The sequence below is a fragment of the Rhinichthys klamathensis genome, unplaced genomic scaffold (genome assembly GCF_029890125.1).
Source record: "Rhinichthys klamathensis goyatoka isolate OS25496 unplaced genomic scaffold, OSU_Roscu_1.1 h1tg000230l_1, whole genome shotgun sequence".
NCBI lineage: Eukaryota > Metazoa > Chordata > Actinopteri > Cypriniformes > Leuciscidae > Rhinichthys > Rhinichthys klamathensis.
The window spans coordinates 2191928-2207464 of NW_026606754.1; the positions used below are offsets into that span (position 1 = coordinate 2191928).

Genomic DNA, 15537 nt, shown 5'->3' on the forward strand with positions numbered 1-15537 from the left:
GACCTGCTTTGTCTGAAGTGTGGCACAAAAGGGCCAATTAAAAAGTCAATTAATAAAGTAGCTGGGGGGAAAACACACACACACACACACACACACACACACACACACACACACACACTGGAGGAGGGCACAGAGCCAGCACTGGCATTGTGGAGTTTCAATTTGAGCCGGTGAGCCGACAGGAGCTGCTGACTGCTCAGCCATGACGGTGTCATTGGTCTTCATAAGGGTGTGTGTGTGTGTGCCTGAGCATTCCCAACGTCACATCAGGTGGACTAATTGGTTTGCTTAACCTTCAGAGCACAAGGAACGAGCTCTAATGCCAACATCTGATACCCAGCAGTCTGACAAAGCTCACATGAATCACAGGCCATCAGTCGCCACACTAGAAACATGTCAGACACATATTAAAGGCCCCGATATACTATAGTAAGCCACATCGAAGAATGAACTGGTGTAACGTCAGGCCAAGTTTGCTGTGTGTTCATTTCGGGAGTTCGAAACAGCTTGTTAAAGTAAACTTTCCAGAAAAGTTCACTCCGGCTGGAGAACGCCATTGAACTACCATTGGTCATTGGTGATTACGTAACCGGCTCCGTCTTCCTTGAAATCTTCTCGTTCGTTTTTTTATTATTATTTTTTTTATTCTTTATTTGATTGGGACAGTGCATTTTAATGAACATAACATGGAGTACATGCATGTAAAAATGCCGGATTTTAGCCAAAGGCTAATTTCCATCCGTAGTCCCACGGGCCAGGATCATAGAACTCACAAAACATTGCAAAGTAAAATTTTACATCTACAGTCAATTCATAAATTAGCTACATCCTATATACAATATTCACACAAGACTACATTCAACTTCACAAAAACACTCATCCATATACACGTTACAACAAAACAAATAAAAATAAAAATTAAAAATAACAAAATTAAAACAGATAAAACCTACATACTAGTGTGTGCAGCTTTGATTTGCCCGTAGCCATTTTTTCAGCTGGACTTTAAACGAGCTATATGTAGTACATTCTCTTAGTGTTCGAGGAAGACCGTTCCACAGGTTCCCACCCCGGACAGACAGGACCGTCTGACCGAAGGTGGTACGCCTGTGAGGTATTATCAAGTCTCCTCTAATAGAGGCTCGTGTGGTCCTTAGAGAATTGTCTTTCGATTTAATGAAGTCCTTCAGAGATGGCGGAGCAAGGGAATGAAGGACTTTATATATCAAAACGGCCATCTTCAAATTAATCATATTTTGAAAATTTAATAATCTATGTTTTTTTAGGACTTGACAGTGGTAGTGGGACAATGGTTTTTTGTCTAATGTTTTTAATGCCTTTTTATATAGACTTTCTATGGTTTTAAGTGTTGTGGGGCAAGCAAGAGACCAGGTTGTCAAACAGTAATCAAAATGAGAAACAATCATCGAATAACATTTTGGCTGATACCGATAACTCTTTATATTTGAAAGCAGATATCCGATATATTGACCGATAAATCAAAATACAATTTTTTTTTAAGCATTTTTGAGAGCCTGATTACAAAAACAAAAGTCTCATCATGTCCCAATCACACAATTATAATGATGTTCTCATAATAATTTTATGTAGCCTACATGACAGACCTGCATGTTGCATTAACTGTATTTTCCTTTTTGAAGTGATTTCAATCATATTTCAAGCTATTCAAAACCATCATGATGAACAGTGCACATCTGAAGAGTCTCAGCTGAAGGAAATAATCAAGTATTTATCGGCTTTAATACGTCAGCCACATTTTCTTATCGGGCCGATAACATTAAAAATGAACATATATCGGCCGATACCGATATGGTGGCCGATATATCGAGCATGAACACACTGGAGATCTGCTTAAATGGTAGAAATTGAAGTTGTAATTCTAATCAAAAGCGACACTGACACCATTTCTCATGTTTAATACCGTAAAGCTGCTTGTTTTAAAGCAAACTATTGTATAAAGTGCCATATAAACACACAACTAATCTTACATAATGTTTGGACAGGCTGAAGTGAATACAAGGACAGTCATGGGCTTGGATGTGTAGGGAAACAGTTTCTCTGCTATTTCAGTGTTTTCTCTTCTGCCAAGTGCTCTAAGAACACATTATTTATGCTGTTTGGAAAGCAATCAGATAGTATATTAGATAAATGAAAGTCACTGACAGACGTGCTCTTTCTGTGTTGCTTCTAAAGAGCGCCTGCAGCGCGAGGATGAGCGGATCTCCGGGTAAGCGTTTCGATTAATTTCGCATCATGAAAGCAACTTGAGAAGTGCATTAAAGTGCATTAAACCAAAGTCAGTTGTGTCTGAAGGGGTTAAACCGACAGAACATCTGAAATGTCAAAACAGATCTGTGCATTAGTGTGAACGCAGACTCGAAGATAACCCGCGGCCTATGATGTCATCGGTAATAATCGAACAGAAATAATGTTAAAGGCACAATATGTAGGGGGTTTTTTTCACCACAAGAGGGCGCCGTTTCCAACAATAACAAAGGCGTAGGTTGATGACGCAGTGATGAGCTGAATGATGGGACTTGCTGTCAATTACAACATTACAGTGGTATGAAACAGGTCGCGATTGCTAAAGAGACAGATATCACACGCGAGTCTCACGGATATAAAGGAATAAGGACATTTAATTCTACCGAACTACTCGCAAGTGCTGGATTACTCACAGGTCAGTTTATTAGACGAATTAAACTTGTGAGGTAACGCAGCGCGGCTTCACTTGGTCTAACGTTACACTATCACACTAAACGGCATTTAAATGTGTGTTGAAAGTTATAATGTTATACTACGTGTTAGTTGGTTTGCTATACGAAACTAGCAGTGAGCTAGATCAACATTAGAATAACATACTGACCATATTCTAACATTTCATCATGTTGAGCTAACGTTATATAACATGGATTTGTTTTATGTACATTTGCTCACCTGTCTAATAAAGCTGTCAAGTCGTGACTCGTGAAGCTTTTTCGAGTCCAAGATAGTCGCGGACGCTAGCTCTCGGCATCTCAAAAACGCCACGCTGATATTAATCCTCATTTTAGTTCTTGTTTGTCCCAAAGTCTGCTTGCCATGGTCTATGTTTGAAAGAAACAAGAACTGCGTGCCGCTAAACGCTACGCACTACGTAGTTGTCCACGTCTGTCGCCATGGTTACGTCATGGCTATGGCAGCATGAACCATACGGAAACCGAGGATAGCGCGGACATTGCGTCATTGACAGGTGGCGTTTTTTTCCGGGACGGCCACTTATTTCAAATTGGAATTTCTCTGAAATAAAAAATCTTTGGAGACTTTTGGGATATTGTAAGTACACAACTGCAGGAAATATATCACACTGTGCAAGTGATTTTTGGATATTGTATTGTAAAATTCTTACATATTGTACCTAAAAAAAAAAAAAAAAATGCCTGGAAACTTTCAAGACACTTAAAGGTCCCATATTGTATAACTTTCTGAAGTTTTATTTTAGGTGTTGATGTCCTTACGAATATATATTTGCGGTATAAGTACCAAAAACCATCTCAATATATTTCTACAGCTCCTTTCTCAAGAGCTCTGCCAAGAACAGGTCGATTTTGGGCTGTCTACTTAATATTCATGAGCCTCTCTTCTGATTGGCCTGTTGTTTTCCCATTGGTGGGGGTGGTGATGACTGAAGGCGGTGACAGTAGTTCTGACATCACATTTATACGGAAGTAACAATCGACTGATTTGAAACGTATATGGTAGTTTCACAGGCCCTAGACCGACCGTTACCATGAACAAAGCCAGGCAATTTCAGTTTTGACAATATGGGGCCTTTAAAGCACTTTCAGATGCTGAAGAAAGCTATGTTTATTGCTTGTAATGTTTCTTTATTCTTACCGTCAAAGTGTTTTGAAGCTATTTTTAGAAAACTACTTAAATTAAAACAATTAAAGAATTATTATTTTAAAAAAGTACTTGTTAAATTAATTTAATTATTGAAATACTTTTAGTAGTTACAGTATTTCATTCATTTAAATACAGATTCGGATCAACTCCAGAATCGTAATAGGATTGAATCATGAGGTACCTAACGATTCCCACCCCTGTTTTTTTTTTTAAGAAAAAGAAAAAATGAAATCACTTGTTTTTTTTTCATCACACTGGAAATGGAGGGCCAAGTCAAGCGCATTGCATTGTGGTCCAGATTATTGTGCACAGTGTGCTCTGGATGTGTATTTTGCTGGCTATTGTCCAGTATGCGTTCTGAAGTATGTTACGGTGAACTGAACACTGTATGAGCGCAGAAGCTCTCAGATGAAACCCTAATGGAGATTTCAGGGAGTGTGTGTGTGTGTCTCCTGACATCCTGCTGAATGAAGAGCTACTCCTCTGTATTTATGCCCCAGTGCTCACAGAGCCTCCGCAGCAGCACTGCAGTCTCACACACACACACCTGCACCTCCTACAACACACTCGAGTGATGTCTGGCAGCCCGTCTCACAGCACAGACACACAGTCATGGAGGGCCACTGGATGGAGAGTAATGCATGCTAAAAATGACTCCAATTTGGTCAGATTTAACAAAACAAATAAAAAGCTTAACGCTACATAAAGCATTTAAATCCGTGTGAACTGGAAGTTGCAACCGACTTTCAGTGACGCATTTTCAGAGTGAAAAAAGAGGGTGTGGCTTGTTTTTCCCCACTGCGAACTGATTGGATCCACACACAAAAAAAACATTAATAGTAGGGCTGTCAACTTTAGTCGTTTAGTCGACTAATCGGTCGATGCCGTCTTGGTCAACTGACATTCTTATTGGTCGACCAGGTGAATTTTTTTTTTCTTTTCTTTTTTTTTAACCAATAGAAAGAAATTTTCAATGATTTACTCCTTGATATTTATTTCTTTATAAGCAGTTATATATTACTGTATTCTAAATATAATTAGCCTATGGTTTATCCCCAACTTTAAATGCTTTAATTTAGGCTATTTTGTAACAGCGCCACAGTTTAGCGCACACACAGAACACTCGGTTCGCACCTGTGGCTGCGCTGCTGCTTCGTGCTCAGTAAGGGATATAGGTAGTTTAGCTGTATTCATTCAGTTAGAACGCTACTTGTTTCGGTTTTTATACACTATATGTTTTTATCTCGATGCGGCGTCGACGCACTTGGGAAAAACAAAAGAGCGCGTCGCACCGCGACCACGTTGCTTCCATCATGAGCGGGCACACCGCGCGCCTACATTTGAAATCGAACTTGAGCGCGCAAAAGACGTGAGCAGTCCCTTTAACGGCTTTATCATGCTGACTCAATAGATTGTGTTTTCTTGATATGTTTTTGTTTTTATTTGTACACTTGACGCATTTGAAAATAGCCTAAATAATGTAACAAAACGAAAATAAACCTATATGCGGTCCTACAATACAGCCTATTATTATTAGGATTGTTTTTTAGGCTCTTTGGGTTTTTTTGTGTGTTTGTTTTAAAACTCCTAGATCGGCTGGACAAAAGTTAACCCATAGCTTTGAAGGTAAAGAAGAATACAGCCTGTATAAACGAGAGCTTTTGTTAGGATTTTTCATTGTGGCAGATAAGTAGCAGTTATATTTTTTTATAGCGTGTGGTGTGGTCAGGTGCGCGATTGTGACTGTTACTATAGACCTAGGACAGAGCTCCTCACTTTTTGCAGTTAAAAAAAATCACTTAATTTTTAAAGAATTGTATTATTATTATAGTTTTATGTATTTTCGATGTTTTTTCGTTGTTGTTTTATAAATGTTCTATGACAATTGTTAAAAAATGTTCAATCAAAACATCGCATCTTTTTTTTTTTTTTTAGTCGACTAATCGTTGCACAGGACAAGACTTTGGTCGACTAAGGATTTCTTTGGTTGACTACAGCCCTAATTAATAGGTGTATTGCTTTTCAGTACGTTATATATATTTTTTTTTTTACAAATACAAAAATACTTCTGATATTCATCTAATTGACCCTTCGCAGGGAGTTTGATTGACATGCGATCTGACCAATCATAATCCGCCATCCGCCGATTCTGATGCTATAAATCAGGGCTATTCAATTAATTTGGAATTGGGGCCAGTTCATGAAACTGAAGCAAAATAAGGGGCCGGAGAATATGAGTAATTATGGTAACAAATAAAGAAATTACAACAACATACTGAAGGAATCAATATATTCTATTTTGTAAATGCAGAACAACATATGCACATTTTGATTCACTAAGACACATAGGCCCAAGGCATTGTTACATTCAAATGGCAATACAATGTTGACAGGCAACATCAAATGTATCTCCACCAACAGAAATAAAACCAAAGTGCATACATAGTGTACAGAATAGAATTGGCTTAAAGGGGTGCATATCGCCTTATTTAACCATAGTCATGCGCTATATGACACTACCCATATGTAATAACTACACTCAGTGGCGTAAATTTGTTTTAAAAAGTGGTTTAATATGTCGTTTAATAAGGTCTAGTAATATATGTTGTCAGTGGCGAGAATTTTCACGTGAATGAATATATAGATCCGACCAATTCAAGAGTGTATTTAAAGGGTCCAGTGGCAGAACTTTTGCCAAGCGTGTCAGAGGGTGTGGGTTCTAATCCGGACTCGAATAGGTTTTTTTTCTTTTTCTCATCAAAACCGATTATGTTTATCAGTGGTTGAATATGAGGCAGGGACACGTTTGTGTGCATTTTGTTTTGTAATTTCACCGGAACGAATAGACGAGACGACTCCACAACGGATTGAAGCGCGCGTACGTGTGAAGACTGCGCGAGCCACAAGAGAACACTGTATCCGCGCCACTGATCGCTGCGGCAACGAGCACTTTGATCACTTGATTTCAAAAACAACACATTTCAGCGCTAGATCGCCTCTTATTTAACAAACAAACTAAATGAATGCTCTGCAAGTTAACTGGATATTTTTTATTTATTTGTATAGGCTACATTCGTGCCGCGAGATGTTTCAAAAGTGGTGGGGACAATTCGCACACGCAAATTACACCTAAAGGGCCGGTTCAAAATCCCTCAGGGGCCGGACCCGGCCCGGGGGCCGCCAATTGAATAGCCCGGCTATAAATTAACTAGAGGGAAGAAATAATCGGTTCACGAGCAGCTTTAACCCTTGTGTTCTGTTCGAATTCTGTGTACTCCCCTTATGGACCGGGTCAAATTGACCCTAATTGGATTCAATACAATTCCTCAAAAACCACACTATGAAAAACAACAAAGATTTAGATACAAACTGTAAACTTTTAATATCAGCATTTGTCAAACATTACAAAAACATTATATCTGAAAATATGATTTATGAAAATGTTTTTAAAACATTTTTTAAAACAGTTTTGTTTTGACAAAATTTGGAAAATAAACAGTATACTGATTTTTTTTGCATATGTTTTTTTTTTCTTTTCTTTTTTACATTTTATGCTTTGAACATCGTAACTGAACAAAAAATTGCTGTATAATGAAAATTTTTCATTTTCCTAAGTTAACTTTCCCTAGTTTCCTAAGACCTATTTTCCTATTTTCATTATTCACTCACTGGGAAGTGAGAAACCAAACATAACAAAAACATACATCAAATAAATGTTTTTTATTTATTTTTTGGCTCTGTGAAGCTGCCTTTGAAAATCCTACATAAAAGTTTTGGTTAAAAGCTAGGTATTTTAGATATTTTGAATATTGAAATGAGAGCTTATTTTACTATCTGTGTCTGACAAAGATTTTCATCTGTAATTTGCAAATAATTCTGAACACTGTAATTTTAGCTTTTTCAAGTGTGTTTGGTTAGGGTTAGAGCACTTTTAGATGCACTTGCACGTTAAAACTGGAGTTGAAGTGCCCTGACATACAGAAAATAAATGTTTTTATTTTGTGTCTGTATATGCTTTTGAATGGCTGTCTATGAGGGTCAAATTGACCCGCGAACATCACAAACGTAACAGTAATTTTGTTTGTATATGTCAAAACACATCAGCATGTTGAAACTTTGCATGCATGTTCATCATGATAAATGAGAAAAAGTCACAAAATATCAAGAAAAAAAACAAAGGTTAACCAGTATTTCCAACAACTTGAAAATCGAAACGGGTCAAATTGACCCGCAAGATAACACAAGGGTTAACTGAGCAATCTGTCAGACACATTAAAGAGCCACAAAACGGTATTTATTGTTTGAATTTCTTTCAAAAAAAATGACCAAATTTGAAAGTTGAGACTTTTTCCATATCAAAAGCTGGTCTGTCCGGTCTGTCAGTGTGTTGTCAGTGTCCTCTTCGCTCCGCGATGTGTTTTTCACTGCGTGAGAACATGGTGTGTGGCGTGAGAGAGGCGTGGCTTGGCGGACATAGCAACAGTAACTAAAGGGGGCGGGTCTTTGCAAACGGACAATTATGTATATTAAATTAAAAATTTTACTTTTTTTTTGTTGTTGAATTTACTTCATTGGTATGAAACTTGGTAAAGGTTTTGGCACTTGCTGTGTGAACACACACACACAAAAAAAATCACTTACATTTATTCATTCGGATCTGTACGCAAGCATCAATACCTTGAACACACTTATATTGTTAGCGGTCAAAAATGACATGAATGGGAAACATTTGGTACTGCGCACAACTTATTACTGAAAGCTAATTTTTTTTAGATATTAACTTCAAATTTGGAACACAGCTTGTTTAGATTTATGGGTATGATTTTCTCAAAAAACAATCAGTACATACAAAAAGTAAACAAATATTCCCATTTTTAAACCGCAGGATGAATTGTATGGAGGAGTCACTTGTAAGGCTAGTCTGGTCATATTCATGAGTTTGATACTTTCAAATGAACAGGCAAAAACGCAAAACTACTTAAACAAGCTACAAACAGCATCCAATGAGAGTGCCTAAACGGCTGAGAGCAGCTCTGACACGGGCGTCTGACAGGTGACCTTGAGCTTCCCGCTCTTTCTCCCTGAACACTTCTGACATGTTTAGCCTCAGCTCATTCTCCACTGGCTCCCTCTCCATCCAATTATCTGCCAAAATATCATCATTTATTCAACACACTTGAAAAGAAAGCAAAGAATCTGATGCAGCAATTCTGCAAAACCTCTCACAGAGCTCATCTATATGCACAGGGGACTGATCACACACACACACAGCGCGCAACATAAACCTTGTTCAAGGAGAACTGCCGCTAAAGTTGTACCGCTCAGTGTCGTAACATCATAAAACTACACAGTCTAACGGTAATGGTTGAGGTTCAGAGGTGAAAACATAAAAAAAATAAACATCCATTTAAAATATCCATTTGTACAATTTAAGACCGACCTATCATGAGCTCTGAGGTTCTTAAATGATGGTATTTGTTCCTATAAAAAAACATAAATCAAAGTGATTTCATATCTTAAACGTATCTGATTAAGTTAAAAACCACCCTACCCATAATCCTGAGAGGAGAACCCCCAATAAGAGATGTTACCATTAACACAGGCATTGCAGCAATCACCTTAGCATTGAGTATCTAGAAGTTAGCTAGGTGACATTAACACGTTTGTTAGAGGAATTGTGATTAAGAGGACATTATCTGTCATTATTCACTTGTTTACTCCAAACCTGTATGACTTCTCTGCAGAACACAACAGGAGTAATATCGGAAAATCTACTGGTCGCTCTTTCAAATATAATAGAACAATTGGTCACACTGCAATGATATTTCACACCAAAAGCCAAAACTATAAAGATAACTAACGATAGCCGTATTAGCGTTCACACCAACGCACAATATCATTATGTTAACTCTAAGGCTCAATCCCAATTCACCCCTTGGCCCTACCCCTTGTTTTCGAGTAGGGCTGTGTTGAAAAAATCGATTCACCAATTCTGAATCGATTTTCATATTAATTTCTAAAGATCGATCCGTAACTCAGAGGATCGATTTTACATTTTCCCCGTGAACTTTAACTTGCCGCGACTGGGAGATCCCTGTATGCGCATTGAAAGGCTTTCACTCAGCGCGCACACTGTTACAACAACGGGCTTTGAGTGAGTCATTCGTTCATTCAACGAACACGTTCAAAAAAGCTGATTCATTAAAAGAGATGTAATGAAACAAGGTGTTAATTATTTTTAACTTTGAGTTCCACTTTTCAAGGCTCAGCTGAGCAGCAATGCGTCGCATAGGTAACGCTGAAGCTGATGCTTCACTTATTAGAGACCAATATGGCATTGATTCAATGCGTGACTGGCTGATTTTATTTCCCCGCGGCTTCCTCGCGCTGTGGAATGCTGACCAGCGCTGCTCCTGACGCGCATTTATGGTAAATACCCGTGACGTGAACGTTAAAAGGATGATACGACAAATATTTCGCTTTCCTTTGACACGGCAACCTTTTTCACGAATACATATGACTTCAAAGACAGACGCAGGTAATCCGCTAGCGCTCTGCCGATCTCTCTCATTCACTGTCTGTGCGAAGCCTCTGTAGGCTACACATCACCACGTTAATAAACAGTCTTGTTTGTTATCATTATGAACTTGTTTAACATTCAACACACATGCATGAAGTTCAAAACAAGCAGTTAAATGTCTATAATTGCCTAATAGTATCAATATGTTGCATAACTACAGTCCTGTAATTCAGGTAACAGCTGGAAAAAACAAAAACACTTATCTAAATCTGGAAAATCGGATCAGATCGGATCGAATCGAATAATGATAATCGATTCAAGATCTTGAGAATCGGAATCGAATCGATTCTTGAAATTTGAATCGAAACCCAGCTCTATTTTCGAGTGTACCCCTTGGCCCTTAAAACAGAGTTACAAGGGCCAAGGGGTTGAAATATTCCCCTACGAAATGGAACAACCCTCCATGAACCCGATCCGTCATCAGTCGTCGGCGATGGCTCTGCCGTTACGGAGTTTTTACAGGATTTCTCCATGACATCGACTGACAATCAGCGCAGCTGCTCTTAACTTTGAGGAAACATGATGCTTATAACGTTCCTTCCTCGAAATGTATGTCTTTTCTGTTTCGGAAAGGTAATTTATTATACAATTTCTTCATTTAAATGACTATATCATTATTATAAGAGTAAATAAAGTGAACGGTGGTGTCATCTGGCGCTAAATTTAAATGTTTAACCGTTTGTGAAGCCATCTCGCCGCTGATTCGCGATGTATTCTGCGAACTTTCTCATAGCCCTCCGTTTGGAGTGTGCCTCTGAAAAATCTCCGTTTCGAGGGCTATGTACCCCTACCCCTTCGCCCTACACCTCGATCTCAACAAGAATCGGGACACTATTAAACAACTTGTGTTTCGAAACATAATTTATTCGTGTCACATGATCCTTCAGAAATCATTCTAATAGGCTGATTTTCTGCTCAAGAATTTCGTATTATCAATGTTGAAAACAGTTGTGCAGCTACAAATTATGGAAACTGATAAAAACAAAAATCAGAATTCTCTGACAAACAGAAAGTTAAAAAAGAACAGTATTAGCATTTATTTTCCTTTACAACACTGTAAATGTATTTTCTGTGACATCTGATCAACTTCATGCATCCTTTCTAAATAAACGTGTCATATCTTAGTATTATAACAGTAGTTTAGGAGGCTGAAAAAACAGACTGTTTTCTTTTTTACCAGGAAGGTCCCATTGAGATACAATATCTCTTCTACCAGGGAGTCCTGGTCAAGATAGGCAGCACAAACAAAAAGTATAAAGTAGTACATAACACAACATAGTAAACAAACGAAAGAAACAATACAAATCCTAATCAACTGTTAAAACATTGGTAACGCTTCCTTTTACAGTCCTGTTACCCATGTACTTACCATGTACTTATTATAGTAACTATAATTACTGGGTAATAACTAGGTACTAACCCTGAACCTACCCCTAACCAATGTATTTACCTTATATTAGCCAGTACTTTCTAGGTAAGTACACTGTAAGTACACATAAGTACTGTACTGTGAAAGGAAGCGTTACCAAAACATTTACACCGTTCTATAAAAACAGACTTTAAGATGTTTTTAAACGAAGCGAGAGATGGTACATATTTCATATGTGATATACCCTGAAGCTCATTCCATGCATAAGGAGCATACTTAGAAAAGGCTCTACCTATTTCTGTATGGAAAATTGGATTCTTGAGCAAAAGTTTGAGTGAGATTGAGTTCACTGAGTTTTATTCAGTGAACAAGATAATGAAGACTGAATTCAAAACTCCATGTGATTTTAATCGTGAAAATCCTTTAAAAACTAGGAACGCCTCTTCTCACTGCAGAGCCTCATTGAAGACCTGATGTAGATTGAGCTAGAAAGTAAACTTACTTCATGATGTATTTGGCTCTGTCCACCGTCTGAGCCTTGATCTTCACCAGGAGGGGGTGATGACCATACGTCTCGTTCTTCCACTGCCCATAGAGGCGATACCTAATCACACAAAACAGAGATTCGTGTGTAAGGCAATGCAAACATGTGTCAGTCATCAAGGCATTCGATCTGTGTATAAGGAGAGTATACGGGAATCTGACGAGGGAACAGCAGTGAAACAGCCTCATATTCTTCAGCTGGTGTATGACCGCACATAATCATTTGATATAACGACTCCCGTGATAAAACAGCACATAATGTTGCACATCCACGATCATGTTTAACAGTTACAAACAAATACAGTTGGTCAAACGTCATCCTTTGACTTTATTTAAAAGAAATGTAATGCGTTCTGCTTGTATTGGCTTGCTTAGTTGTAGACATTAATAAAATAATAATTCAACAATAATATTGATCTGCACAGCATTGACACCATTATATGAGAACTGAACTGAGCTGGATATATATATATATATAGCCGCTATATATAGCTGGACTATGACGCAATATATAGCCGGACTATGACACTATATATAGCTGGACTATGACACTATATATAGCTGGACTATGACACTATATATAGCTGGACTATGACATTATATATAGCTGGACTATGACGCTATACATAGCTGGACTATGACACTATATATAGCTGGACTATGACACTATATATAGCTGGACTATGACATTATATATAGCTGGACTATGACGCTATACATAGCTGGACTATGACACTATATATAGCTGGACTATGACACTATATATAGCTGGACTATGACATTATATATAGCTGGACTATGACGCTATACATAGCTGGACTATGACGCTATATAGCTGGACTATGACACTATATATAGCTGGACTATGATGCTATATATAGCCGGACTATGACGCTATATATAGCTGGACTATGACGCTATATAGCCGGACTATGACGCTATATATAGCTGGACTATGACGCTATATAGCTGGACTATGAAGCTATATATAGCTGGACTATGACGCTATATAGCTGGACTATGGCACTATATATAGCTGGACTATGACGCTATATATAGCTGGACTATGACACTATATATAGCTGGACTATGACGCTATATATAGCCGGAATATGACGCTACATATAGCCGGACTATGACGCTACATATAGATGGACTATGACACTATATATAGCTGGACTATGACGCTATATATAGCTGGACTATGACGCTATATATAGCTGGACTATGACACTATATATAGCTGGACTATGACGCTATATATAGCTGGACTATGACACTATATATAGCTGGACTATGACACTATATATAGCTGGACTATGACGCTATATATAGCTGGACTATGACACTATATATAGCTGGACTATGACGCTATATATAGCTGACTATGACGCTATATATAGCTGGACTATGACACTATATATAGCTGGACTATGACGCTATATATAGCTGGACTATGACGCTATATATAGCTGGACTATGACGCTATATATAGCCGGAATATGACGCTACATATAGCCGGACTATGACGCTACATATAGATGGACTATGACACTATATATAGCTGGACTATGACGCTATATAGCTGGACTATGACGCTATATATAGCTGGACTATGACGCTATATAGCTGGACTATGACACTATATATAGCTGGACTATGACGCTATATATAGCTGGACTATGACGCTATATATAGCTGGACTATGACACTATATATAGCTGGACTATGACACTATATAGCTGGACTATGACGCTATATATAGCTGGACTATGACACTATATATAGCTGGACTATGACACTATATATAGCTGGACTATGACACTATATAGCTGGACTATGACGCTATATATAGCTGGACTATGACACTATATATAGCTGGACTATGACACTATATATAGCTGGACTATGACACTATATAGCTGGACTATGACACTATATATAGCTGGACTATGACACTATATAGCTGGACTATGACACTATATATAGCTGGACTATGACGCTATTTTCTTCTAGATCTGCTGTTCAGCAGAAACAATCTCTGTTGCATTATATTCCTGTTATCTCTGTAAAGCTGCTTTGAAACACTCTGTATTGTAAAAAGCGTTACAGAAATAAAGGTGACTTGACTATTGTGAATTTTACTTCTTGCGGTTATGAATGTTTGTACGCTGACCTTGGCCCGTGTTTCGTAAACCCGCACCACAGAACAGGTCATCCCACAGCAACACTAATTTTAATCGGTACTCTTCCCGGAAAAAAAGACAGCGATCTGCATTAACAAGGCCACTACACGTGTAAACCATAGACGTAAATAAAAACAAACATTGAACATTATCTGTCATTGGTAAAACAGCGTTGGCTATTTGATCCGTGGTGTGCCCGTGCTTATAGATTCCCAACTTACACCGCAAACGACACTGTAGACACTTCCTCACCCGTTATAATAGATATTAGCAGAACACTGATGTGAAACTCATAGCATGCAGATTTTGTTAACAGATTGGTGTTCAAAGTGGAAGTTCATTTACTTTCATTAAGTAGCAAGTGATAAAGTACGTTCACTGCGGCCCTGGATATTGTAGCTCCTTATGGGTTGTGTACCCGCAACTTTCCCAATTAGGTAATTTGCCTAATGCAATTAACTGTGATTTATTTTTTGTAGATATATTTGCTTATATTGCACGGTGTCCAGGTCAGGCAGAGCTACAGGTGAGGAGAGCAGGGCTCTGTGATGAGCGGACCGTACCTGTGCTGGTAGGGGAAGAGTTTGAAGAAGCCCCAGATCTCCTCAGACATGCAGGCGTTGCACTCCATGAGTGAGAGAGACGGTAACAACACCTGATCAGCAATACTGAGAAAACAGCTCAGCAGAGTGTCCTGCCAGAGACAGACACATCCATCACGTCATGTACATCTACACCACTGCTTTAATCAAGGCCCTGTAATAGTAATATCTGTCATATCTTGCCTGTATGCAACGGTTTATGAATCTCTCAAGAGAACTTATTTTGGCCATTACAAGAGCAATCAGTAATCCAATACAATCGCATACAAATACATTAGTAGCTGTTCAGTGTTAAAAATGATTACAAGTATTTTTTTTGTAAGAATTTATTAGGGATGCACGATATATTGA

At 38.2% G+C, this 15537-nt stretch overlaps 1 protein-coding gene across 5 annotated transcripts in view; it reads right to left on the minus strand.

Annotated features, from left to right (window-relative positions):
* thoc2 (THO complex 2) overlaps positions 1-15537 on the minus strand; it is a 154980-nt gene that overhangs the window by 85558 nt on the left and 53885 nt on the right. For all 5 annotated transcript variants that reach the window (XM_056265206.1, XM_056265204.1, XM_056265205.1 and 2 more), the window contains exons 14-15: positions 15148-15278; positions 12358-12459 (exon numbers count right to left, since the gene is read on the minus strand). In XM_056265206.1, coding sequence (XP_056121181.1) covers positions 12358-12459; positions 15148-15278 — 233 coding nt within the window. The remainder of the gene's footprint in view (positions 1-12357; positions 12460-15147; positions 15279-15537) is intronic.